The sequence below is a fragment of the Rhipicephalus microplus genome, chromosome 1, assembly GCF_043290135.1.
Source record: "Rhipicephalus microplus isolate Deutch F79 chromosome 1, USDA_Rmic, whole genome shotgun sequence".
Lineage (NCBI taxonomy): Eukaryota > Metazoa > Arthropoda > Arachnida > Ixodida > Ixodidae > Rhipicephalus > Rhipicephalus microplus.
This window is the reverse complement of record NC_134700.1, coordinates 258,464,393-258,491,117: the sequence shown is the minus strand read 5'-3', so window position 1 is coordinate 258,491,117 and position 26,725 is coordinate 258,464,393. Positions and strand designations below refer to the sequence as shown.

General features: G+C 41.7%; 1 protein-coding gene across 6 annotated transcripts in view; it reads right to left on the bottom strand.

Annotated features, from left to right (window-relative positions):
- The window catches only part of LOC119164682 (lachesin-like), a 187,975-nt gene that overhangs the window by 66,679 nt on the left and 94,571 nt on the right, over positions 1–26,725 (bottom strand). For all 6 annotated transcript variants that reach the window (XM_075893802.1, XM_075893804.1, XM_075893810.1 and 3 more), the window contains exons 2-6: positions 19,046–19,158; positions 17,427–17,646; positions 14,345–14,482; positions 2,682–2,797; positions 1,853–2,060 (exon numbers count right to left, since the gene is read on the bottom strand). In XM_075893802.1, the coding sequence (XP_075749917.1) occupies positions 1,853–2,060; positions 2,682–2,797; positions 14,345–14,482; positions 17,427–17,646; positions 19,046–19,135 (772 nt within the window). In that variant the 5' untranslated portion in view covers positions 19,136–19,158. The remainder of the gene's footprint in view (positions 1–1,852; positions 2,061–2,681; positions 2,798–14,344; positions 14,483–17,426; positions 17,647–19,045; positions 19,159–26,725) is intronic.

Genomic DNA, 26,725 nt, shown 5'->3' with positions numbered 1-26,725 from the left:
ACAAACCTGAGCGACCGCCCGTAGACTGTGTGTGCTCCCCGAGTGTGCTCGTGATTGTGTGTACCTTCTCATCTCTCTGCAACCTCTTTTCTCTCCTTTATCCCTTCCCCAGTGCAGGGTAGCAAACCGGATGTGCGTCTGGTTAACCTCCCTGCATTTTCTTGCATCTTTATCTCTTTCTCTCTTGACAAAACTTTCTCGGATTCCGCCATGGGTATTAATTTACTCTCTTTACGAAAGCTTAGAATCAGTTTTCACCCCGTGTCTATAACGCAACACTGACAAGTAGGTGCAAGGACCGCTGTTTCACAATACTTTTCATAATATACGAGAAAAAAAATGAAAGCACGCTGATGCATTTTCCTCCTGTTGTAACAAGGTGAAAACAAAGGACGAACATTGTCTTCTGTGGTTAAGTAAGCATCTGCAAAAATAAATAAATAAATAAATAAATAAACAAATTCAGAAGCACAGGAGTCAACGTTGGAAATTCACGTACCACCAGATCACCAAAAAAGCTCAACATAAAACGTTATTTTCGTTTGTAAAAAGAAAAGTAGTGGTTTTTAGAATTGGAAGCTGTTCTTAGCTGTCTGACTGGTTCTCTAAAACCGATCACGTTTGCTAATGATAAACAAGACACTCCTGTTGCCTCAAGTTCATTTGAATTTATGCACACAATCATTTTGATTAGGACGACACCTCGTTTGACTAGAAGTTGAACGTGGGGCGCCTCGGCGAGAATTTGAAAATACCGCTTTCAACATTTAGAAATGTTCGTGACCAGAATATATAACCACTGCTTGTAATTAGCGTGGCACATTGAATACGGTTGACAAGTGTAGTTTGGCTCACTGTACAATAATGAGATAATTGCTTACGTTGTTTCTAGTTACGACTAACTGCTGTAAAATAGACTTCAGTTTATTTTAACATTAACATTTGTTCGAAATTTAGTCTCCACAACCTTGGCATCAAATTATCTAACTTTCACGTATTTAGGAATATTCGATCGTAACGCATTTCGCAAATTGATATGAATAGTGAAGGCGACTTGTAAAGAAGATATACAACACCCGCAAAAGTTGTGAAATATGATGCGCGCACCTGCGTGAATGCTCTTCTCCCAACCAATGCCATACACAGAACTTAGCCCCCGAAACAAGCCCAGTGGGGCGCCGTCACCACTTCAGAGGCCACGCACGCCAAAAGGACGTTCTATAGCGTTTCCATAGGTGGCAGCATTGCTTTGCGTGGAGCCCACCGGTTTCCGGGAGGAAAAAAGCGAACGTTGACGGAGCAAAGTGTAGCAGCGCCGCCTGGACGACGTCGGTCGATAAAAGCGGGAAGAAGTTCGCTTTTGCTCGGTAGATGGCGCATCCTACTCTACAGCTACGCAGCGAGCGCGCAATACAAATTGCGAAGAACAGCCTGTAGGAAACGGGAAAAAGTCACGTAATCAAGGAAGTAGCTTTAATTCAGTCTTCCTTTTTTTTATTGCGAACCCCTTCACATTTTATTTCTTCTCTCTTTAGATTTCTTTTGTTTAGTGGCTCATTGCTGAAAAAATAGCCGACCGGCATGTTGTTTGCGGTTAACCTCGCTGCCATCAATACTCTCTCTCGCTCGCTCTCTCTTTTACTCTCTAAAACACACACGCACGCACATCTATGCCTAAACGTTAACTTTTCTAGCATCCCTTTCTCTGTGTTAACAAGAATGGCGCAGCTGTCTGTGTGCACCTTCTAAGGTCTCTCATTGTCCCTGTGCAATGCAATGTAAGTCATGACGCTAAATCTTCAACAGGAGCTCTGACGAGCAACGCGAACAAGGAAGCCGACATGCTCCTCACCGACTACGTTGAGGTAGCCGACCTGGTTCTTCATGGGGCGCGTGTTTACTTGGCACATGTAGTATCCGGTGTCGTCGGGCCGCACGTCACGAATTTCCAGCTGCCATACGCGATGACCAGCGTGACTCACTCGGATGCGCTCGTTCCGCACAATCACGTGCGTGTGCAGCGCAAGCAGCGTCTGCTTGTCCACGTTCAGCCATGCCACCTGCGAAAACGATATGACTGGACATAGGCATTGACATCAGTTAGTATGCTCATCGGGACACATGTAATAATCGACGACCAGCTGAGGAAGGATGTGCGGCTGACGGTAATCGCAAGTTTCGACGGCACAGCTAGACTTTATCGCTTCGTATATCACGCAGTTTATTAAACTTGGGTTGTTCGTATTCATTACGTAGTAAAGCACGAGACAATGTCTATATAATTAGTGAATCAGAACTTTTTCATCAATTACCAGTAGCAGCAGACAAACAGAGTAGATGATGAGAGATAGGTAATAAAAAGTCCTTTCAACCATTTCATTGTTAAAATAAACAACTTGTTTACTTATATTCATTTTCAGTCGAGAGTAAGATTTTTCTCTTAACTACCTCCAACTAGCTCAAACTACCCCCCCCCCCCCCCAAAAAAAAGTCCTCCGTGTATCCTACATCTTGGTGTCAAACCAGCTGTACACAACGAAACTGAGATCTCGTTGTCCAGATTGTGTGAGAAATTCTTGCTGTAAAAGCTTCGCGGACATGTTTTGGCTTAAACACCACGTTCACATATTCTAGTGTTTTTGCGAACCACTGAGTACAGCGAAACGGGGTAATAAACGTACCGTGTGGTTACCCAAATTTTCTACGACACACTTGAGCACAGCATTCCGACCAGCCGCAACTGTCAGGCTTGGTATTGGCTCAGCGAAGTACGGTTCGTCCTTGCTGATCAGTTCATCTGAAAAAGAAAAAAAATATATCCGTAAAAACTCAACATCGAGAATTTTCGTTTTATCGCACCATCAATATGCAAACACGACTGAAATTACTGAAGACATTGCGGAACTCATGACTGCTTGACTGCATGTGAGATTTAGGATAATGAACTTTTATTAGGAGGCAAGAAATCATTCGGAGACAACTGCACACGAATACCTTCCCACTTTTTTTTTATTCAATCACTTATTACCTACTCAGTTTTCTCCACCTCTTGTTAACTCTGATAAAGAGACAACTAAAATCTCTACCACATCGTCTGGGGCTGAGCTGAAATGCAGCAAATTAACACCCCCTACGATCCTTCAGCAGTGGGAGGCCGCGCAGGTCAGCTCCGACATGGACAGTTCGGACAGAAGTAGTGGTCCTGGAAAGGCGAGAGGGAGTCGTCACGTCCAAAGGCATCTTTGCTGAACAACAGTAGACTCTCGCACGCTAGACTTCAGCTTCATATATATACGATCCTGAATAAGACACTGAATAAATGTTTCCCCTCCTCTTTAAAGACTGAAGCTAGTCAAACCTTCTCAAAAGTTGGGCGGAATAAAATAACGTGATGCTCTCTCCTAGTTTGCCACTATTACCCCCCTATGCTATCCCCCTCCCCCTGCCAGCCCTTTTCCAACTACTAAAACTATTTTTGCGACCATCAGTGGGATAGATAAAGATAAAGAACTGCCAGTTTCATGCGATATGAGAGCTTGAAAGTATCACCTGATTAGTATTGAGAAAGCTATGGCAATGTTAGAAGAAACACGAATTGAATACTTAAGCCAGTGAGTCTTTACGAAGAAATACACTTCGCGGTACGCACGTTGCACTACAAGCATGTGCGTTATCCCATTGGTTAATGCTTCGGTAACCAACTGCAGTAACGTTAGGGTGACGTCGATAAACAACACGCACAAATAAGATCATGATAGCCTCAAGGGAATCACCAACATCTCCTTTGTAATAGTAAATATATAGATTTGCGAGAACATCAAGCCGATGGAAAACATGGCACTTTTGAGTAGCGCTGTCCCATAAAGTAGGTCTATATCGCCTAATTTTACGCAACAATATACATATGCGATAGCAGCATTCATACGGTGCTTTCATGTATTTCCATCACGACTTCACCTAAATTATCATACCCTCAACTTCATGCCGAATTAGAAATTCCGGCTATCCGCCCTAATTTTCACTAGTTTGTGTCTCTTTCTTATTCTTCGATTTTTAGATAACCCTTCACGCTATGAGACGTCATAGTAATGGTCATTCACAAATTTTTAACTTCAATGGTAAGTCCTCCGAGTCCACGAGAGCAACCAAATGCAAAAAAGTAAGTGAAATAAACACCAATACAACATTTTTTAAGGCCAAACTCAGGTTTTTCAAGCGCCCCATTTCCCACCAGTGAATTTCACCCGATTTAGAGTTACCTGTTGGTCTCAACTCTCCTAAGTCTACATAAAGCAGTACTTCCGTCAGGGCATAGTTACGGCACACTTTCTATATCAAGAAATTAATTTTCATGGTTAAATCTTTTCTGATGATTTTCTTTCGAGAACATTTTCTTTCAGCCCTATATTTTACCCACTGCTGCGATATATATCCCTTCGATATACGTAATCAAGTATACATCCAATGATACATACCTTATTTCGCCCCTAATCATCCCAACAAAGCATTCTGAGCTTCAATAACACCGCCTTATTGCGTCTTCAAGTTCGATAGCTCACTGGCTTGGTGCTCATTGCACAGGAGTACCACTTCATCCACGACTGGGTGTTAGTCATCATTCTTATTGTTGTGCAAAAAAGGGTGTTACGCAGTACTTTAAAATATCTTGTCTAAAGGTCACAGCATATTTCAAATCAAAACGACGTAAAACAGACAGATTAACAAAGATTGACAGGGGTCAAATCTTTTTTTTTTTATAAAATGTTTCAGCTTATGCTATAACGTCACCTACAAATAAGCCATTAGTGCATTTGCACTCGACACTGTCATACCAAAAAAGAGGCTACACCAAAAGGCGAGGATTTTAACGCACGAAAGCACACCAGTGTGGGGTCTTCAGCGTTTCCACTCACACTCGCACGCATTCAAACAAAAACCTGTTCTCTTACGATACGCGCCATGATATTTTATGCTTTACTCATAGCCCTTGCTCCTTGATGTGCGCTCTCACATCCTCGCATCATAAATTTTGCTTGACTGCGAAACTTCTCTAAATGCATGCACTTCTCGAGATGCCCCGCGAATAAATGCGACAGCATCGAGCATGGAGTAAGCAAACCACGCCGCCATTGCGAGCCCCTTTTGACTTGCAAATTCATAGCGGCTGTAGACACAGCTGCCGGGACTTCGCAGCACCATAGACTCCAAATAAACACCTCTGAGCCTCGCGTCTCCTGCACTAGGACCGCTGCATTGTCAGACCGGAAGGTGCAAAAGGAATAAGTGAAGAACACTCCACTGTCTCCCGGAGAAACATTGAAAGAAAGAGGTAGGAATACCAGGTCTTAAACTAGGTGGTATATAATACACATTTAAGAGTAGATCGCGGAACATCAGAAGTTTTTGTATGCCAAATGATGTAATATTTTTTTTCTTTAGATTCGCTGCGTGCGAACGTTTAAACCACACTGTGAGAGGAAACGAAAGTGACTGAAAGTACGGTGGAATATTTATGAGAGGACGCTGAAACACATAAGACTTCCGGTAAAATATCGCTTTTTTTTTCATCGCCCACCAGCAGCAAATTACGTTCTGGTGGAAATAAAACAAAAAAAGGGTTATGACTGTAACGTACGGCTGATTGTTTTCTTGAAAAAAAAAGCACCAATCGTGTCAAAACTCCTCAAAAGGGCATAATGCCGAAAAACACTACAGAGTGACAGCACAGCTGTCGCACTGTGTGTTGAGTTTCTAACCCCCCCCCCCCCCCAAAAAAAATGCTCACAATCAAAACATGTCGTATGTCCCCATCTGACATTTGGTCAGCATTTCCTTCTTCATCGTTCTCAAAATGACAGTCAGCATTTCTTTTGTGACAACTAAAGGTAAACGATCAATCCCGTTTCTGTGCTAAATTTTTCACGCATATTTTTAGACAGGACTCACTGAACAGAAATCATTCCTCTATTCCCTCCTTTACCGGCATCGCCGGTAGAAGAAGGAAATCAAGAGGAAACGATCACTGGCTGTTTTGTTTGTCCTTTTTTTTTCAGGTTTAGATTTCTCATCACTTCTGTATTCTGCCTATTTTTCCATGTTTAATTCTGGTGCATGTGACAACCTTTTACATAATAAATAGAAAAGAGTTATCGACATGTCGGACCTTCATCTGTTCATGTTAGTACATCATATATGTTTGGTGTAGTGTTCGTCCTGGCGTCTTGTTACTATAGTTTTCACCCTGGCCATAACAAGTAAACTATAGAAACGAAGAAAACGCATACCTTTCGGGCAAGGTAGCAAGCTTCCGCTGTAACTTGCCAACGTTGCTTTGTGTGTTCCATTTTGTCCATACAGATATATTGTCACAGTGGCTCTTATGCATACATCGTGATATGTGTTGCTGTACATTGGGTCTACATGGCGACGTGGACACGAAGTGGAAGAACACCTGTGGAAGCGTTGCTCGATACGCGTTTAATTATGCTTGACACCAGTGTGCCACAGTCATCACCACATGGTAAACGCCCACCTAAGCGACATGTAGAGGCATTGTTAAGTACAACCGAATTGCGTGGCTAGGTGTATGGTAACGCGCAAGTCGTAAGTCACGTGCAAATTTGTGGACGTTTTGACCACGCACTGTCAGGATAAGCCTGCTCATTTCATCACTAGAGAGCGCTACTTTCCTAAATGAACATGATTCAGGCCTGCTTTTCATCAGTCTACTTATGTCCACTTCTAAGAAATCACACACACACACAAAAAAAGAAGGCTTAGTGAGAATGCTATTACACCCGCTTAAAGGTTAGTTTGGGTTTTGGAAGAAAATTGAATTTTTCGCTTGTACCTGCTGAACACAACTCTTTTTTACAGAATAAAATGCCGCCTGTCATGGGCGAACAGTCGACGTTAGCCATCTTATATCAGTATTCATGAGTGTGATATGGAATTAGGTGAAACATAACGGTAATTAAGTCTGACTTAAGTCTGAATGGTAATTAAGCCTGAATTAAGCCTGAATGGTAATTTCTTTTTGTACGATGAGACGTCAAAAACAACACGTAATCACTAAAGGTAGATTTTTTTTTTCTTCGTCGCTTTTGGCCCTGCACTCTGCTGTATATTGCTGTATATTTATATGGCTTGGGTGCTGGTAGCTCTTTCTGTATTTTAACAGGGCCTTTCAGAGACTCCTGCGCAGTTGTAAATCTAAAGGCAGAAGTCACAATATGATAGATAAATAGAATACGGGAATATAAAATGGAAGAACGAAATAAACCAGACCGAGGGGCTCACCGACAGGTCTGATAACGTTTCGACAGATGGATCAATCTTTGTCAAATGTGGCCTGGTTTCTGGAGTAACGTATGGCGTGTATAACCATAAAACACAAAGGCAAAAAGGTGATGGAAAGGTGGAAAAAATGGAAAGGTGGAAAAATACTATACTTTTTTCCTATTCTATGCTAGTTGTCACGCACAATATAAGAAGCACCCCATTGAAGAAAATAGAACTGACACCTCATAACGCCACATTGGGGCACATTGTATGACAAGTTTGAAGCTAGAAGTTTTTTAGGAAGGGGGGCAGGGAGGGGTGTCATTAACTTTTTATGTAAATTAATTTACTGTTGTCACAAAATATTTCATGTTTATTGTGGGATATTTACGTTACGTATCTTTAATACCTCTTTGGACTCCCCTTGCTAGCACGAGGGCTTTAAAGGTTTACTCGCCAACGAGAAAGATATGGTGGCCGGGCAAACAATTATAAAACAGCAAAGTCTCATGGGAGAACATGAAGCAACACACTCGTGAGCACTGACACGCTTTCGTCACATTGGGTGTAAGCCACCGCTCGACAGAGCAACAACAGAAGCGCTACACTAGAACGCTGCCTTCAACCCCACCCCCTCACTTATCTGGCAACCGTGTTCCCAGGACGTGCAGCGCTTGCCATTCCTATAGAACCCCTTAGTGTAGGAAAGTTCTCAGGCTAATTTCCCAAGTATGGCTGGTAACTAGGGTGTTGCAACCTGAAAACATGGTCGCAACAACCGAGAAGAAAAAACATCATCCCTCTTTTTTTTCATCCGTGTTGTCACGGACGCTTGGACATGTAAGATCTGCACAGTGGTCTTTAGTAACGTTAATTGGTTAAGTGGTGCCATTCATACAAATACAAAACTTACGCTTCTATCAACCGTTTACGACGGTATTCCCTGGGCGCCTTTGTATAAAACGCTTGTCGTGCTTCGTATGTTTACTTTCGTTTCGTAATGAGCCTCGTGAACATAAAAATTTAGGGGACCCCAAAGATTCGCCTTTAGGAGTTGAACGCGACAGCGACATCCTGTTCTTAGTGCGTTCTTTGCGCACTTAGTGCATGAAACTTTTTCGAATTTGCGATGCACCCACTATAAACGCGGCCTTAAGGAAATAGGCGCAGTAGGGTGTGTGCCTTTTGTAGTGGGGTACCGACTTTCAGCCACGGAGCCATTATGACAATCACATATAGTAGCTATCACAAGGCTGCGTTGCCGAGTACCAAATCTAAATTTCTATAAACACAGGTCTGCTCAGCCACCTTCGCCACTGTGTGCATTCTGTGATGAACTGGAACAATAGACCATTTATTTTTGACCTGCAGGCGGTTTAACACATTACGAAAAACACTATTACAAATACCTTCACGTGGTATTGGTATGGACTTATCTCTGCCTGTCATTTTGTCTTTTGGAGCTTCCATTTCTGGTTTCTCTAATGCGACAGTATGTGCGGCCGTCCGGGACTATATTGATGAAACTAATAGGTTGACTAATTAACCAGTTTCATTATCCTAACAGGTCCACATAATTATATACGTATAAAATCAGATTATTGCTATATTCTGAGAATAAATTCGTTTATTTAAATATTTGTATGCATTACATTTAGCACCACACTTTCCTAGGCTATCGGTAATCTTTCTGTTAAACCTCCATCATTCCAAATATGAATAGTAAATGTTGAAACCACTCGATTCTTGGCCGATCCCCCACAGTGGATATGCGCCACTAACAATAGGAGAACAACAACAACAACAACACATATTCTACGCCCGTTGGCAATGGACGCTTGTATCAGGTATTTCATATTGCATTGTGGAGCATGTATACAGGGCGCGTGTGCTTGTGAAGCAAGAAAGTTGCTTTCCCAGCATTTCCAAGCAGAGGAAGTTCTTTTCATTGTTTTTTACAAGCAGAGGCGTGGCCGTGTGGTAGAAAATTCGCTTGCCACGCAAACGAACCGCGTTCGTTTCTCACTTGGACCCAAGCAACCCTGGCTCGGTCCCCACCACATGGTTCCCACTCTGCACCAAGATTTTTTACCATGTATTTATGTGCATCGTGCTAAATTTTTCGGTCACGCATGAGATGATAATTTTTCGTTCACAACCGATGACGTCGACACCGATGAAGGAATTGCTGCGAAACGAGCTCTAAAATTTGCTTGTATAGTTGCCTTGTATACTGCCTGATATGTGGGATGTCTGAAATATTTTAAATTAGCATCTATCATTAAGCTCTTGCTCTCACGCTATGTTCATGTGTCTGAAAAATTGAGGAATCCTTTCAGTGGGTAACCCTGTTTCCGAAATAAATTACGGTTATTACGTTCGAATCCCGAATATAAAATAAAACAAAAATATTACTGTCTTCTCCTTCTTGCAAAACTTGGAGTTTTAAGTCCTAAAACCACGATATGATTATGAGAGACGCAATAGTTCAGAGCTCCGAAAATACTGACCATCTAGCGTTCTTTAACATGCACTGACATCACACAGTATTCGCTCCAAGAAAAAACTAATAAAAACTAACACCACTTTGCAAGAAGCATAAATGGAAGTGCCTGGAGCTAGTACATTCACTTAGTCTGCAAACCGTAGAGTGATATTTCGCGTCTTCTCCACAAAGTTAGTTTCTTTTGCCGCTGCAGTGAAAGAGTGCTTACGCTACTCGACTGCTAACCTGAAAGTCATTGGTTTCATCCCAGCCGTGGCAGTCGAATCTCAATGGAGCAGAAATCCCCGAGGCCCGTGTGCTGTGCAATGTTAACACGTTAAAGAACAACACGTGGTAGAAATTTCTCGAGACCTCCCCTACAGCGCGCCTCATATTTTGTTGTTTCGGCAAGTAAAACAAGTGATAATAGTACGCAAGGAGGGCGCCACTAAAAAGAGAATAAGAAATAGGCAGATCCCACGTACCTGAGAAATCGATGTTACGGAAAGCATGTAGATGGAAGACGACCGTTGTAATTCATTATTATGCGAAGCGTTAAGAAGTGGCGCTAGACATTTCTACAAATGCACGCATGGACAAATGTTAAACCGCCACGTATATTTTACGTAACCAATTATTTTCGCTTGCGTAACGATACCAAGAGCAACATGGATATTAGCAACACCAGAAGCGGTAAGCTGATATGAAGCGTTGGTGCTCGCAAGAATTGTAGCTCTGGACACTGCTACATAAATCAACTTCAGCGGATGGCACTTGACTACAATCGACGTTACATGACGTGACGGCGTTATCATAGGAATACATATGTAATGTTTATAAAATTGGATAGCCAGCACTCATACCACAGTTTACGTTTCACTACATTAGGATGTATTTGAAAACTAATTCTCCTTAACGCCCCATACTAATCAAGTTTTACCCCAAGTTAAGGGGATGATGACGAGAGCACCCAGACGTGCGTGGACAGAGACAGACAGACAAATAACTAGATAGAAAACTAGATAGAAAACTAGATAGAAAACTAGATAGAAAACTAGATAGAAAACTAGATAGAAAACTAGATAGAAAACTAGATAGAAAACTAGATAGATAACTAGATAACTAGATAGATAACTAGATAACTAGATAACTAGATAGATAACTAGATAGATAACTAGATAACTAGATAACTAGATAGATAACTAGATAACTAGATAACTAGATAGATAACTAGATAACTAGATAACTAGATAACTAGATAACTAGATAACTAGATAACTAGATAGATAGATAGATAGATAGATAGATAGATAGATAGATAGATATATAGATATATAGATAGATATATAGATATATAGATAGATATATAGATATATAGATAGATAGATATATAGATAGATAGATAGATAGATAGATAAATAGATAGATAGATAAATAGATAAATAGATAGATAGATAAATAGATAAATAGATAGATAAATAAATAGATAGATAGATAAATAGATAGATAGATAGATAGATAGATAGATAGATAGATAGATAGATAGATAGATAGATAGATAGATAGATAGATAGATAGATAAATAAATAAATAGATAAATAGATAAATAGATAGATAGATAAATAAATAAATAGATAGATAGATAGATAAATAGATAGATAGATAGATAGATAGATAGATAGATAGATAGATAGATAGATAGATAGATAGATAGATAGATAGATAGATAGATAGATAGATAGATAGATAGATAGATAGATAGATAGATAGATAGATAGATAGATAGATAGATAGATCGATAGATAAATAGATAAATAGATAGATAGATAGATAGATAGATAGATAGATAGATAGATAGATAGATAGATAGATAGATAGATAGATAGATAGATAGATAGATAGATAGATAGATAGATAGATAGATAGATAGATAGATAAAGAGATAGTTTGTTTCTTTATTGCATTTCTTGTGTCTCGTTTCTTAGCGCTACCATAATTATCAAACATGTCGTTTCTGATAGCGACATCGGTTATTTCCCTGAATTCCCCAAAGCCACTAAAAATGAGCCTTGCAAAGCACGCGGTGTAGGCGTGGCTGAACGCAAATTTTCCCCAGTTTTGGCGGGCGCACCACACGTGATATCTTCGCGCGCGAGAAATCTGGACTCTCTAGCTCGTCGCTTCGACCCCCTCCCCCCCTTCTGCTGGCTTCACCGCCCGTCCCGTGAATATTTCAGCAGCTGCTGCGAGCGCATTACGCGCGCGAGATAGATCGCGACGCCAGGCGTGTCGGGGGCTCATCGGATTCCTCAAGAAGCGCCGCCTGCTTGTCTCACCGATGGGCCAAAAGCCACTTTCACGCCAGCCGGAATCAGACAAGCGGATTGCGTTGATGCGATGCGACGGGCCGCGATGGTGCTTTTGCCGCCTTGTTTTGCTCCCGCATACGTCTCCGCGTATTATTCGGTTCATATAATGCCGGCAAACTGTTATTTCGTGCAAACCAGGTTTCATAGCTTTGTGTGACCCGAAAAATTAAAATATATCTGGGTTCAATCTTTTTTCGCTTTTCCTGAGAGTTTCGACGAAAGACATAGCCCGCGTCGTAACGTTAATGAGGCTCGCCGAAGTGGAGGAAACGGGAAGGTGGGGGAACTGATTGAGGACCCGTTTTCCTTTGTTAGGAACAACCTAACAAATCCAACAGACAATAAATCTAAGAAAAGTATAGGCGACATTACTTATATGCTTTTAGTCTAGTATATAGCATTATTGACATAAACGGGAAGGAATTCAAGGGGTAGAAAAATCAATTTGCTGCATGCAGGCACATATCGAACCTATACAACCACCGCGTAACGTGTCCCATGATCAATTGTTGGGGTAAAGCGACAGTCACTCTCCCATAAGATTTATTGGCTATGTATATTTGTGTAATCCTCCATGTCTATCGAAATGCCGTTACAGCGGCTTTCAGCTCAGTGGCCGAGCGCCGTTTATGATCAAGCGGCTCGGAGGAGATGTCCACGTTGTTGTTGTTGGTGTATTGGAATATCACGAAACTACTCGCCGTCACAGACACACTAGGTGCTGTCTCTGGAGTGCCCGATCTTTGTACACCCGTACACCTATAATCTGTTTAACTATTTCTTGTTAAAGTATGAAATATCTTTAGGGCAACAAACTTGCACGGGCGGAGACTGGTAGTGATGCCGTATAACGTTCAAGACTACCGGGTTGGGACGCTCGGCATGCTCTCTTTGTCTATCTCTCTTTATATGTTCTTTTCCTAATCTTCCCCCGGCTTCTCGTTCTCCTGTCGACGGTAACGTACCGGTTATGCTAAACTGATTAACATAGCAGCCTTTACTCTCTCCTCTCTCTCTCGCATTTTCGTTCCTTCCTACAAGTTTCATTAACACACTAGCTTTATTTTCAATACTTTTAGACAAAAATTAACAGCATTGTCTTTCCAACACCAGAAGATCCCAGAAAATCTGCCAAACTATGGCAACAAACTGGACATAATTGTGTGTGACTTCTAGATAATTTTAGTCGGCCTGAATTATAAACTGCAATAAACTGCACTCTGATAACTCTTATCTCATAAGTTTCACTGATATCAGTTCATTATTAGTGAAGAAAGTAAAGATTGACGTTCAATTTTTATTTTAGGGCCAAAATCTCCGCGCGTGACGTAAGAAAACTTTCCCCGCCATGATCATACTGAGCAAAACGCATATTGAATACTGAGCATCCTGCATACTGAGTAAAACGCATGAACTGCCAGTCTTGCTATGGTGCACATTCATTTTTTCCGCGCACAATAACTGAATGGAACGCATTGCCATTAGACTGTGCCACAGAACACAGCCTTGCCAATTTAAATATCTTGTGTACTTTTATCCTAATCTTAGTACCTTAATTTTTCTCTTCGGTTCTCTGCGGTGTTTCTCTGGCGATTTCTGCTGCTGTTTTGCATTTGTTTTTTTTGTTAATAATGAATTTTTTTCATTATATTTCCAACCATTTATTTTATGCTTTAGTTTCAACTTTTCAGATGCATTCTGTGACCACCGCCTGTGTGTGTCACCCCCCCCCCACAAACACACACACACGCACACACGCACACACACACACACACACACACACACATCAACGCACAATCGATGTAATATCCTTGTCATGAGGGACTTAGCATTTTATTTTTAATAAACACAATGAGTTCTTAATAATTCAGTACCTATAATAGCCATTCTTTAAAATAGTTGAACCTAATTTCATGGAATGTTTTAGTTGTGTGTTAGGTTTCTGTTGGAGAAGTCTCGCAGTAATATAGCAACCTTGGTTTCAGTTACACTTGAGTTTCGGTAATACGATAGCTGGCATCTTTATAAAATAACCGAAAATAGTCGCTTTCTTCTAGTACATGCCGTACTTCATTGTTGGAGTGCAGCTAGAAGTAGCTGCCATTTTTCTATACAAATCATTACTAAACTCACCAGTTGCACTTTATACTTCTATTTTGCGCTAAACGTAGATCAGACTTGACAAAAATGAATATGCCGAATCTCTCACCTTTCTTCTCGGACTGTTCTTGCACGAAACGATGTTTTCTTCTTTTAGACTTTCGTCGTCCTCGGTGCAATTGTCTTGTGGCAGGTGAACTTGACCATGAAACAGCATTGGATAAAGAGGCCGCGCTGTTCCGTTTGTCTGGATTAATAATAGTGGAGTTATTCGCCTGCGACGCCCGCTTTTTTTATTGATCGTAAGGACCCATTGTAACAGCTTAACGTTGGCAACTTAAAATCCAAAAGAACATATAAACCTCGGCTCGAGAGGCCGATACTTAGACATTTTGGGCGACAAATGAACGCTGAACTAATTCCTCTTTACTTCTCACCATTCCATGTTCCTGTTACCTATTCTCCAGAGTGGTGTAGCGAAGGACGGTTTGCATTTAGTTAATCTCCAATACATCTTTTTCCCTTGTTTTGTCACTCGTATAAATGTCCACTGTCGCTCGTATAAATGACAACTGCAACATTGAGATAAAAAAAAAAAGTGTGAATGGGGATTTGCCTCTTTAACAATACAAAGATGTTTCTATACATACGAGTGACCTGAACGGTTAGCCGTAGAATACGTCATAAGCCGCGTTTCTCTCGCATAAGCCCCTCTGTGCACTGATTTAAAACTCAAGAATCAGAAAATAGGAAGTGATGTCGAACGGCCGGAATATAAAGCCCATGACGTCGCTATCCTGCTAACGCCTTGAGCTCCACCCTTCCCACTGACAATGTCTACTTCAGCATGGGAGTTTTTTTTTTTTTAGAAAATTTTGGGCGACTAGAAAAATGATGTTCGATAGCCCGCAAGCTAATCTGAGTGAGCGTTCTACAAAATGAGTGGGTGTTGTTTGGTCATTTGTTTCTTAAAGTAGAAATGAACGTGCACAATAACAGCAGCCAGAATATTGACGTGTTGTTATGGTGCGACGATTGAAGTGTCAACTGTGCCTTGTCCATAAATCTATCGATAGAGTGGGCCATATGTTATAGTGTTGTTCCTGCAGTGAACAAGCCGAACATATGTTCGCAGCATTTTTTTTAACATCTCTCATTCACCTCACCCCTTTCCCCAGCACAGGGTAGCCAGCCGGTCTAAGAACTGGCTAACCTCCCTGTCTTCCCGCTTAAACTTTCTTCCTCCTCCTCCTCCTCCGAACATATGTTGCCAGGAATGAGCCCTCCAAAACAACATACATTAAAAATGCCGATGAAAAATTTAGTGGACATCGTCTGCTGCACATCATATAAAATATCTACCACCTAGCATGAGTGGAAAAGTTTGTTAACGGCTTGTTCTAAACATTCTTCTGTCGTTTGGTTCTTTGAAACATAACTGGGCAAGTGTCGAGCCATTCAATGAGATTCTTTCAGTCCGCTAAAGTATTTATACTTTGTTTGCTCGTATGGTTCTGACAGTTCTGATTTACTGAAACGTGCCTATTCCAAACACTAGGAAAAAAAACAAAAAACATTCGCCCAAGCAAACTGAACGTAATGCGTGGGGTTGGTATGTCTGTAGCTCGCACCACAGAGGAATTGAGAACAAAGGCAGGATTGTGGACTTCTGCCCTGTCCGTTAGCGCTGGAAAACGGACGCGGCTGGTGCTGATGCGCGTCCGCGAGTGCATGGACAGTTAGTTGGACTCTCTGTTCGCCGAAAATGAAACTGCTTAATTGTGTCTGAACCGACGATCCAGAGGCAGCAGCTCAAATTAAAGCTTGCGCCATCTGGCAGAGACACATCTGTCAGGGTGTTGCCTACGCAACTGTTTGATCGGGACGGGCGCACAATGAATTTGAATATCTGGACGAGAACCAGTACTCTGATTTAGGGATTTATTGATTTACTGGCATGTACAAGAACGCCATTGGATGCAACCGTTGTAGGACGTGATTGTAGGCTCGTCATTTTACACCTAACAAGAAACTCGCCAATAGTGCGCGTTTTTTTTTCATTTTTTTGGTGGTCTTCTCTCACAGAAGATTGCATGTCTTATAGCTATTCTGTATTTTTGCTATGTGACGTTTCATTGAAAGAAACAAATATGAAAAGCTCTTAGGGTTCCTTTTGCATTCACTTAAGAGAACACGAAGGCGAAAGCCAGTTTATTTTTTTACGTTCAGGCATTGACCCTCCCTCCAACACTGCCTTCTTCCCTCTGACACTGCCTTCGAGACCGGAGCCATTGGAAGCACTTCCGCCTGGTTTCGCATTGCCCCTGAAATCGTCTACCTTTAACCAAGCGATTGGCGTTGTCACGTGGTAACGTCATCTTATGTCGTCACGTTAGTCAACGTCATAGTGGCGGGCCGATGACGTCTTAAATTCTCCGACTTGTGACATCCGAATAGCGTCATACGATGACGTCATACGTAATCCCATGACGATGTTTTTGCATAAGTTGCGTTGACGCCGAAGCTGCGGGATGTACAGGCCACCAACAGTTCTGTGTTTCATGAGTCATCTAAAGCTCTTGCTTTATCAAATAAATTGTTTCCCCGTGGACAACTTTCTGGTTTATCATTTCTCTTAGCATGCTTTCGTATGTGCTCTCCAGGCTTGGTAGGAAGTACTAGTAAGAGGTGAGCGCACAAAAGAACACGGACAAAAGGAAGAGACGACGCAAACCGGCGCTTTGGTATGAAGCTGAACACGCTGTAACCTTCGATTGAATTTGTTGTATAACTACTAGTTCTCCTGAACACCTACACCTGTAAGGGAAACCAGCCTTTGCTCGTAGGTTGTAATTCATGTACACTCAAGGTGTACAAAACCTTCAAATTTACTGCCAATATGTTCATTCAGTAGTTAGGAGGTTTCCACTAAATGGTTCCCTCATGGCAATGTGTACAAATAAAAGCTTCAGTGGTATTTTTTTTACCTGTAGTTATCCTTCTGAAATAATTATTCGAGAAATGTTTACAACAAACGTTGGAGCATAAATCTGCGATGCATCTTTTAAACTGGATGTTATACATGATGGTTCATCCTTCATTTTTAGCTAGAAGATGTCGAATACAAGCCGAAAGATTGTCATGTATTCCTGCTCGAGATAAACTGCACCGCGTCGTTCGAAGGCACGCACCTACGTCAACGGGACGCACTTCTAGAGCACCGAGTTGCGACAGCCTGGGCGTTGAGTCGACGACGCACGCGTACAGGCCAGCGTCCGATGCCTTGACGCGAGACACCCGCAGCTGCCAAGAGCTGGGCCGGCTGTGCTCGGAGTGCACCCGTACGTCTGACGTCAACATCCGGGTGTCGAACGAGAGAAGCTCGCCGGTTCCGGCCCGGTACCAGGACACCTGCATTTAAGGAACGCATTCAAAACACCAGGACAACGGTAATGCATGAGCAGTAATAGGTCTATATAAAAAAATACGTTTAAGTATGTTAATTACCTAATTGTCAATTAACTAGATATATATAATGATGGCTAAGCAATCCTGCCATGTATTTAGCTGAGCAGTACCCAGCTTATAGCAGCCAAGCAAGCCAGCCAGCTGGTCAATTTAGATATTATGGATAGATGTACATGAGTGAAGAAGCATGAGTTAGATATGTCGGTAGAAATAGGAAAGGAAGAAGTGCCTCAATTTGTTTACTAGCCCGAATTCTTTCTAGGCTTGTGTCCATAGCACCTTGACAGGGGGTGTCCACGAAACGTTTTCGTTAAATACCACTCGCAGGAATCTGATAGTTGCTACTATTCAGAGGTATCTACCAAAACACCAGTTACCATGATTGATTGATATGTAGGGTTTAACGTCCCAAAACCACTATATGATTATGAGAGACGCCGTAGTGGAGGGCTCCGGAAATTTAGACCACCTGCGGTTCTTTAACGTGCACCCAAATCTGAGCACACGGGCCTACAACATTTCCGCCTCCATCGGAAATGCAGCCGCCGCAGCCGGGATTCGAACCCGCGCCCTGCGGGTCAGCAGCCGAGTACCTTAGCCACTAGACCACCGCGGTGGGGCGCAAAACACCAGTTACCATGTCTTTCGTAGCGTATAGCTTTCAGGCAGTGGACTCAATGTCGTTTTGGCCATATTTAAGTGTGTTTCTTCTAGCGTTGTCGAAAAAGATATTCGCAGCGGTATAACAGTCCCGCAGTGCAAAGATGAAGGCTAATAGTTCCAGTATCACGCCCTACAAAGAGTGAAATGTTTTCACAATCTGTTAACGTTATGCAGCATATTAGGTCTATAATGTCTGGTTTCATAGTGATTTTATTTCCTGTCAAAAATGAGTCTCTTTGAATAGCTTTAGTGATGGAATGTTGCATACGAAAAAACCTAAACTTACCCGACGTCCTGGTTGTCGACATTAGTACAGGTTCACTTGCGCACATTATATTGTTTGTATTTTTTTTCGTTATTTTCTTCGCTCTCCTCTGAAATTATCTAGTCCCATTCCTTGTTCTTTTGCAAAGTGGCATTTCATCGCTTATATACGCACCGACAAAATACACGTTTCTCAAAGAACCTCTCTCTCTCTCCCACCCTATCTTTCTCTCTTTCTCTCTCCAAAGAAGAAAAGCTGGTTTTTAACATATTACACGGAAACTGGGAATTTCAATTACTTCTACAAGGTGGAAGTGACCTCAACTTTGACATCAGGTGGACTATTTTATCTTAACTGCTGCCACTATCCCAATAATATTCAGTTTTCGATCACGTGAGCCAACCTCTTTCTCACCTTGTGGGACCCTAGGTTCTCCACGAGGCACGTAAGCGTGATTTCGTCACCCTCTGCAGCCTGGATGGTTGGTATCGGAGAAAGGAACATGGGCTGTGATGTGCTGAATATTTCTGAAAGAAATGACACACGCGCGAATAATAAATATAATAGTAGCGACATAGTCTGCACCTTGTTGCCATTGACACCGCAAAACAGGTCAAGGAGGGTCATCAACAGTGTAATAAAACAATATCGGGCGATTCAGCAGCCATCCTCTTTCGACTATTCCAGCATACAGCATGAAAATGAGAGAACAGGGGTGGACTCACGTTCGATATCTCTTCAACTCTTTAATAGTGGCAGCCTCTTTTGCTCTGAAAGACACCCTCATTTGTTGAAATATGGACCCGAGTGAAATGTTTGCTGTAGCAGGAAGTGAGCAGCCAGGAGTTTAGTGCAACGCATCGACCATACAAAGCTTCTTCAATTCCCAAGTCATGATTAAGCAACGCACGTCAGTGATGTGCACTTTTATAAGTTATTTAGATCTATTAGCAACTCATTCCCCATTAGCCTCTCGGTCATGTTTACGCACCGCGCTTTACAAAGTTGCAACTTTAATGCGACGCAATGGGCCGCGTTTAGGGCTAGTTAGCTTACAGCTATCAGAGTTCCCGATCTACCACTTACAACCTCGTCCCAATTTCGGGCCTTCTCTCTTCCGTTCTCATCCTCTCTCCCACGTGACCTTCCCAGCCCTTGCTGAAATCAGTTGAGAAAGAAAGCGAGCGGGCAGTTCCACAAAAATTATGTTCCCGCGATGACCCGTTCAAGAGCCACCACGAATTCCAGGTGATCTGGCGTTTGTAAACGACGCCACTGCCAGGCCTGGAAGCTGCCTGCTTCGCCACCACGGGTCCTGTCTTAAAACGAGCGTTCCGTCGTACACTGCCCTTGCGAAAGCCGCGCTATTCATGCGAGCGAGGAACAGGCGCACCATGTATATTGCATCATACGCCGCCGCTGCTTGGGCGAGTTACAAACACCCTTTTTGGGAGAGGGCCGAAACGAGCATGGAGAGAAGCCTCATTACTGCATAAAACATGCCCCGCATCGCCCTGCTCTTCGAAGACTGGAGCAACTGCACGAACTGCGGTTGGTGTGGGAAACGTTAATTATTATGATTTCGCTGCAGTTCCTACGGCACTGGGTTGTCTCTTTCCATCTACCCTTTTCTCTCTCCTTCTTTCTCTCCTTGTTTCTCTCTCTCCCCGAAGCACGCGAGTACCTTTTCCAAAGCTTCGAAACTTACATCCCACGTACGAGCTTCAATGAGGACAATTCTTGTACTCCAAGACAGAAACCTCCTTGTGCACTCTTCCTCACGAGATAGTGGAGTGATGGCCTATGCGGCAGCCAGCATACGGTGCTTCGAGTCTACGCCTCCAAAATTACGCCTCCAAAATTACGCCTCCAAAAATATTACGCCTCAAAAAAAAAACAAGAACATCCTCATGTAATCATATCTTTCCTTTATTCGTACTCTAATTGAGAAAATAATAAATAAGATCTGCTTTATACATAAATTAGGAAACTTGACTATAACTACATCTACACGCTCAACGACACATCGTTAACTGGTACACTTACGCCCTCATACAAACTATGGCTCACACCTACTAGAATATTACCTACCCACTGTACTGAATAAATTCAAACTACCAGGTGACACTCTACGCATAATGCCTAAAAATTCAATTTAGACATGGTGTCCCTGAATTTTCAGTTTTCTAGGAAAAATACACTTTGAGTGTTTGTTTTCATTTTTGATGCGAGTTCAAATTTTTGCCTCAAAGAAACCTCTCTCTGTACCACGCGTTGCTGCCATTGCGTCGGCGTGGCCGGGATTTGAAAGCTGCAGATATTGCAGCTTTTACACTGTTATCTTCACCACAAATAATTCTTATTTTCCATTCTGTTCAACTTTATTAAAATTTTATTCATTATGGTGAAATAAAGCAAAGCTTGCAATCTCGAAATCGCAAATCACAATTAAATAAACTGTATTACAAAGCTGAGGAAATCTCTGCTGAAAAAAAAAACTGCTCCATTAGTTTTCCCGAAAATTTACTTTTTCTATAGACTGCATGCATTGTTTATATTTCGTGAATCTCATTGTGCGAGTGCAAGTGCATGGCCGTAGAACTCTTTTGTGAACAAGATGTGTGGTATAGAAGTAAGGTTATTGATCAACAGGAACAAAACCTAGCCAAGAGCTAATACAGCAGACAGCAGGAGGTTGTCGTACTTTTCTAGTAAACGTAGTAAGTTTATTTAATTGCTCAGTGAAAAAAAAAGTAACCATAACTTTCAACACATCTTTACATATTCATCGCGCTGCCTGTGTACATTTCTTGACAAAAACATTCTAGTTAAAATACTAGGTGCTAACCTAGTAAAAAAAGCATCGTATTTCCACTGTATCAGCCAGCAATTAAACAAACTGGCCCGCTAAGTGCGCAAATATTATGGTAACAAAGATAGTTGCACTGTACAATATATTTGACGACGTGCCTTGAATAGACAATGCTTCCTTCAAATGCGTAACCTGAGCAGAAAAGTAAGGCTGAGCGATTTTTTCACTGAAGCTAAGATGTAGGTATACAATATATCGTTCAGATCTTGCCTTCATTTATAATATCCTGAACAAGAGAGTGTGCGATTTTTTTTTACAAAGAACGCAAGTATGAACATTTCATGCATTTCCCGTCTTCACGTTTCCCAACTCTTAATAAATGTAACCTTCGACAACCCTCCTGACACGCTCGTCTTACGGTTGCTTCAATGTAGTCTGCAGATCACGCACAAACGAGCTACATCTGCCCCTAGAGTCATTGCACTTCTATATCGTGTTTTACAAAGCGCGAGCTGCACTCATTCAAATTCCCGGTGCGAGGGGACACCGAAGTGCAATCTCACATCCTGCCGACGTTATAATGCGGTGCTTATCTAAGACCATCTGCACAAGTTCTGACACCTTTGATTTTAAACGACACACATTCTTTTCTATATACTCCCGTTGTTTCTGTACCCTCAATGCTTTATTCCCTTTTTACTGCTGCCCCGACCTCTGAGGCTTCGTCGAAGCTTCTTGAACGTGGTGGTTTACGCCTGCGTCATTGCGTTTGCCTTAAGCACTGCAGCAAAAGTAAACGCGCCAATTTATCTTGCTTCGCGACGCATTCGAAGGAACTTCATGAAATTTCTTGGCGAGAGAGAAGAATCCAAAAGACCTGTCACTGATCCGGCAGCTCTTTGTAAACTCCGTGGAGATCCCTGATGACTTCCGTTGTCGGAAGACGACGCCTCAGCTTGACACTGTCCCCGTATATATTTAGTTTTGCGTCATAATTTCGTGATTTAGAAACCCAGTGTCAGCGCTGGGAATGAGTGTGGTCTGCAGCTTTAAGTAATTTCGTGTTGCTACATGTCTGTTGTTTTCAACTTTGCACAAACTTTTATGTTTATACGGCTACAGAAGTGAGGCTAGCACCGTCCCCTCGCGGACACTTTTGTTGTTGACATTTACGTTGTAAAAGCTAGAAGAAACACACAGCGAGCTTTTCAGGGAAGCAAACTAGAAATACGAACGTGAGGAGCCCTAACAGTCAGTGGGGAATGTCCATTTAATACAGACTAGATCGTTATAGTTACCGAGGCATAAAAGTTCGACAGATTCAACAATATTGCTTGTAAGCAAAAGCGTTAGAAGCTGTTAGACTCATTTCAACTTTTTATAATATTGGCGCCGACATTTCTACTATTCTGCAGATCAGCATCAACAAGTTTATATACCCTTACCTTTTTTCTGGTAGATAGAGTACTGGATACCAACCAACACAGGGTCACACGACTGTGTCAATGAACGACAGTTCGAAGCTCTGCACTGGCACACATACGTTCTTTTAAATTTTACATCCCTCTACTCCGCCAAGAAAAACAATTACACTCTCCGCCAAAAAGGCCAACTGTGATAATGAGATCAAGTCGTATGCCGTCGCTTTGGAAGAAAAGTAAATGCCAAAAAGAGAGGGGTAAAATACTTCACCCGATTTCGCACAAGTGTTAATTTCGTGCACAAGTGCCTCGCCTTTGAAGCAACAACATAAGCGTCTTCCATTAGAAAAAACGGCAGATTTTCTTACATTATTTTGGAGTACCTGCTGAATGTGCTCAGGCACACGAATTTTTTGGTGAGGTGCTTTTTTTGTGATTATGTTCTCCTGTGACTAGATGTTTTAGGTATACATATTCTCGCATACACTACGATGTATAAATTTCTATCCTATACTTTTTATGCTTTATCCCGCTATTTAGCATTACCTTTGTCTTCGTCATACTCACTTTGAGGTCTACTTGAATATTTTCACGATTATAAATTAAAAAAAAGAATTCCTTATTTATTTTTGCACACATCGAAATTAAACTTTTTCACCAGTGAAAATGCCACATAATTTAAGGGTTTAATAGTCGAAAACTTTACTCACTTCTGGCGAAAAGCTTTAGAAATAATGCCACCTAACAGCTTCAATAATACGCCGACATTTCTATTCTGTCAAGAACACGAATTCAAAATCGATAAGTGTGCTAAGGTTCTTGTGTCATTGGGCGTCTAAGCTTTAAGCACAAACAAAAAGCGACACATTCGTCACGCGTAAAAAAAATCACGGGTAACACGAAAAGCAGATTAAATTTAAAATAGCCAAAAAAATGAAGCGATCATTCGTCTTACGACGTAGAGTTGTGCACTCATCTGCGTTTTACGACATGAGGTGGTGAGCCGCTTTGCATTATTTCTTTACGAGGTGAAAGTCATAAACATTAGCACCGTCCTGCACACTTTGCTTGCGAGCAAACCTAAAGGGCACGATGTCGACGACGCTGGGAAAATCAAAAAAGAAACAAAAGAAAAGCTATCCGAGAGGACAGTTTACAAGACATCTAACAAACCGAAAATAAAATGAAAGTAATCTGTAAAAACGCGCCACACGCAATGCACAAAAAGAGAGAGGACGAGTGGCATAAATAAACCACAAGTGGTCGTAAAGCGACGCCAAGTGGGTTTTCAGGCGATAGATTAGATTGCGGGGTGCACGGTCCGGCGTGGCGGCAGGCACTATTGCTGTTTTATGTATAGCCTGTACTTTCCTCGCCTGTGGAAGGCTGCGGACGCCTGTGGCAAAAACATATTGTCCTTCAGACTTTCCGACACGGTACTCAGTGCAAGGTCTGTTCAATTGAAAGTCGAGCACACTGCTCTGAGCTTCGTTGAACAGCTCCATAGAGCGTAGGGGGAGCCAACCAGACTGTCTAGTTAACCTCCCTGGCTTCTCCCTTTCGTATTCCTTCCTGCCTCCAACCCCAATGCGAGTCTGCACGCATGGACAGAAATAAAGCATATCATGCTGATCTGTAAACTTTATTCATCAGCCTTAGCACTTGTACGAAATGCTCTTTATTTTTCAGTTTCTTTGCGTTCTTATCTAGTGCGTCCATATTTATTCAGTAGAAGCGTGTACATGACACACACACAGAGACGCACACACAAACACACACGCACACTGCACGACTAAAACAATGTGACTACGGTTACTGGCTATTTCCTTATGCAAAGAATTCTGTACCTATAAGCTGACGCACATCTTCGATGTGATATAAAAAATTAACGACAGTGTTGTAATCTCTTGTAATTGTATCTTGCTTTGCAATTTGATGTTTAAATAACACTTGTCTTAGTGTAGGGCATCTAACGCTTGCTTCTTTCAAAAGTAAAAATAATACGTTCATGCATGTATATAAAACTGATTATAAGTGAACAAGTAAAACAGTCTCAAAATGAAGACCTCTTCAAGTAGGAAGCTCCCAGATACATCTTTGCACTGACAAGTTAAGTGTTGGTGTTAGCGAGTTGACCCTAGCTGATAAGGAAGAACTGTAATGATAATAATAATAATATTAATAATAATAATAATAATAATAATAATAATAATAATAATAATAATAATAATAATAATAATAATAATAATAATAATAATAATAATAATAATAATAATAATAATAATAATAATAATAATAATAATGGACACCGAAAAGTTCAACCATCTGGTGTTCTGTGGCGTGCACTGACCCCACACAGCATACACGGGCCTCTGCCATTTCGCCTCCATTGAAATCCGACGGCCGCTGCCGGGGTCGAACCCATGACCTGTGGGTCTGCAGCCGAGCACTGTAACCGCTACATTACCGCGGTCAACGACGCAAGAACACCAACATATGAGCAGAAATTGAAAAGAACCCTTCAAGTGGTTGAAATCTGCTCTAAAAAGAGAAGAGAGCTGTTGACGAAAATCTACAGGTGGTTTATCTAATGACAAAAATACATAAGGAAATTTTATAGACTTTAGAATAAGTAGAAAAGTGAAGAAAAGACGCAAATGATGAGTTGCTGATTGATGAAAATATATTAAGCAAAGCTAATAAAAGACTGTCACTTTTTTGTAAAAATCGGGCGTAAATGACGAGGATAAAGTTGGTCATTGACTATTATGTCAATATTTTTGCTGTCCAAACAAATCAAGATTTAGCTCAACCAAAACACTATTTATTGGCACCCTTGCAGTGACTACCGTCACATTGAATTTAATTATAAGAAGTCTAGTTCGAGTGACAGCTCAAAATTAAAACAAACACTCAATAGATAATCCGCAAGGTACTGGAAGTAGAATGTCTTTATTTTACTTTAACACTACTCGGAATGCTTGTACGTCAGCTCATAACTTTGAATTTGTTGGCCATTGGCCTGTTACGCAGTAATGCAGCATAAAAGTGGAATAGGAGAGGACCTATGTGAGCTGTCAGTGCCTATCTAGCTCCAGTCGTTTACAGGGGTTAGGAGATGACGTGCCTACCGTTGCTGTCTTGAAAGGCAAGGCCACGAAAATTAAATTACTGGCTGCGTAACTCTTTTTAATGTCTGTCTTCCATTTAGGCATACTGTACACTGATAGAAGGTGCCGTACGTTCCAATAATATAAAACACTAGTGCTGCCAGAGTGAAATAGCGTATGAATTCTCGCATAAACCACGTAAAAACGCAAACATGAAGACCAGCAAACAACAGCAAACAAAAATACGAAAAATGTGAAATACTTTGGAAGACTTGAACACAAAATAGAAAGCATGTCTATATGAACATTGTTTACTAAAAGAACTTGCTTTTTGTATTCGTCATGTATTCCTTTGTTGGCCTTCACGTACTCTTTCTAGCTTACTAACAGTTTACCCTTCCCTCGACTCGCCATTGTTTTGATTTGTTTTTTGACGCGCTTGTTCCCTTTCGAGACTTTTCCGAGCGTAGCATCGTCTATAGAGCAAAAATATGCAAAAATACAAATATGAATAAGAAGAGCACCCACCCATCTCGCAAAGGGCAAGTCAACAGAGACGAAGGTTTAACGTACGCAATCTTAGCCGCGCTGAAAGCCCGCCACCCAGGCAACCAGGGTGGCCCTTATCAAGAGTGACGCCTCAACCCCGAATCCTCCTCTGGCACTGCGCGGTCTGACGTCGTGTGGATGGACGCCTCTCAATATTAATTTCATTTTCAAATTCTCCTTCGGGGATCAAGTCGTGCACGAA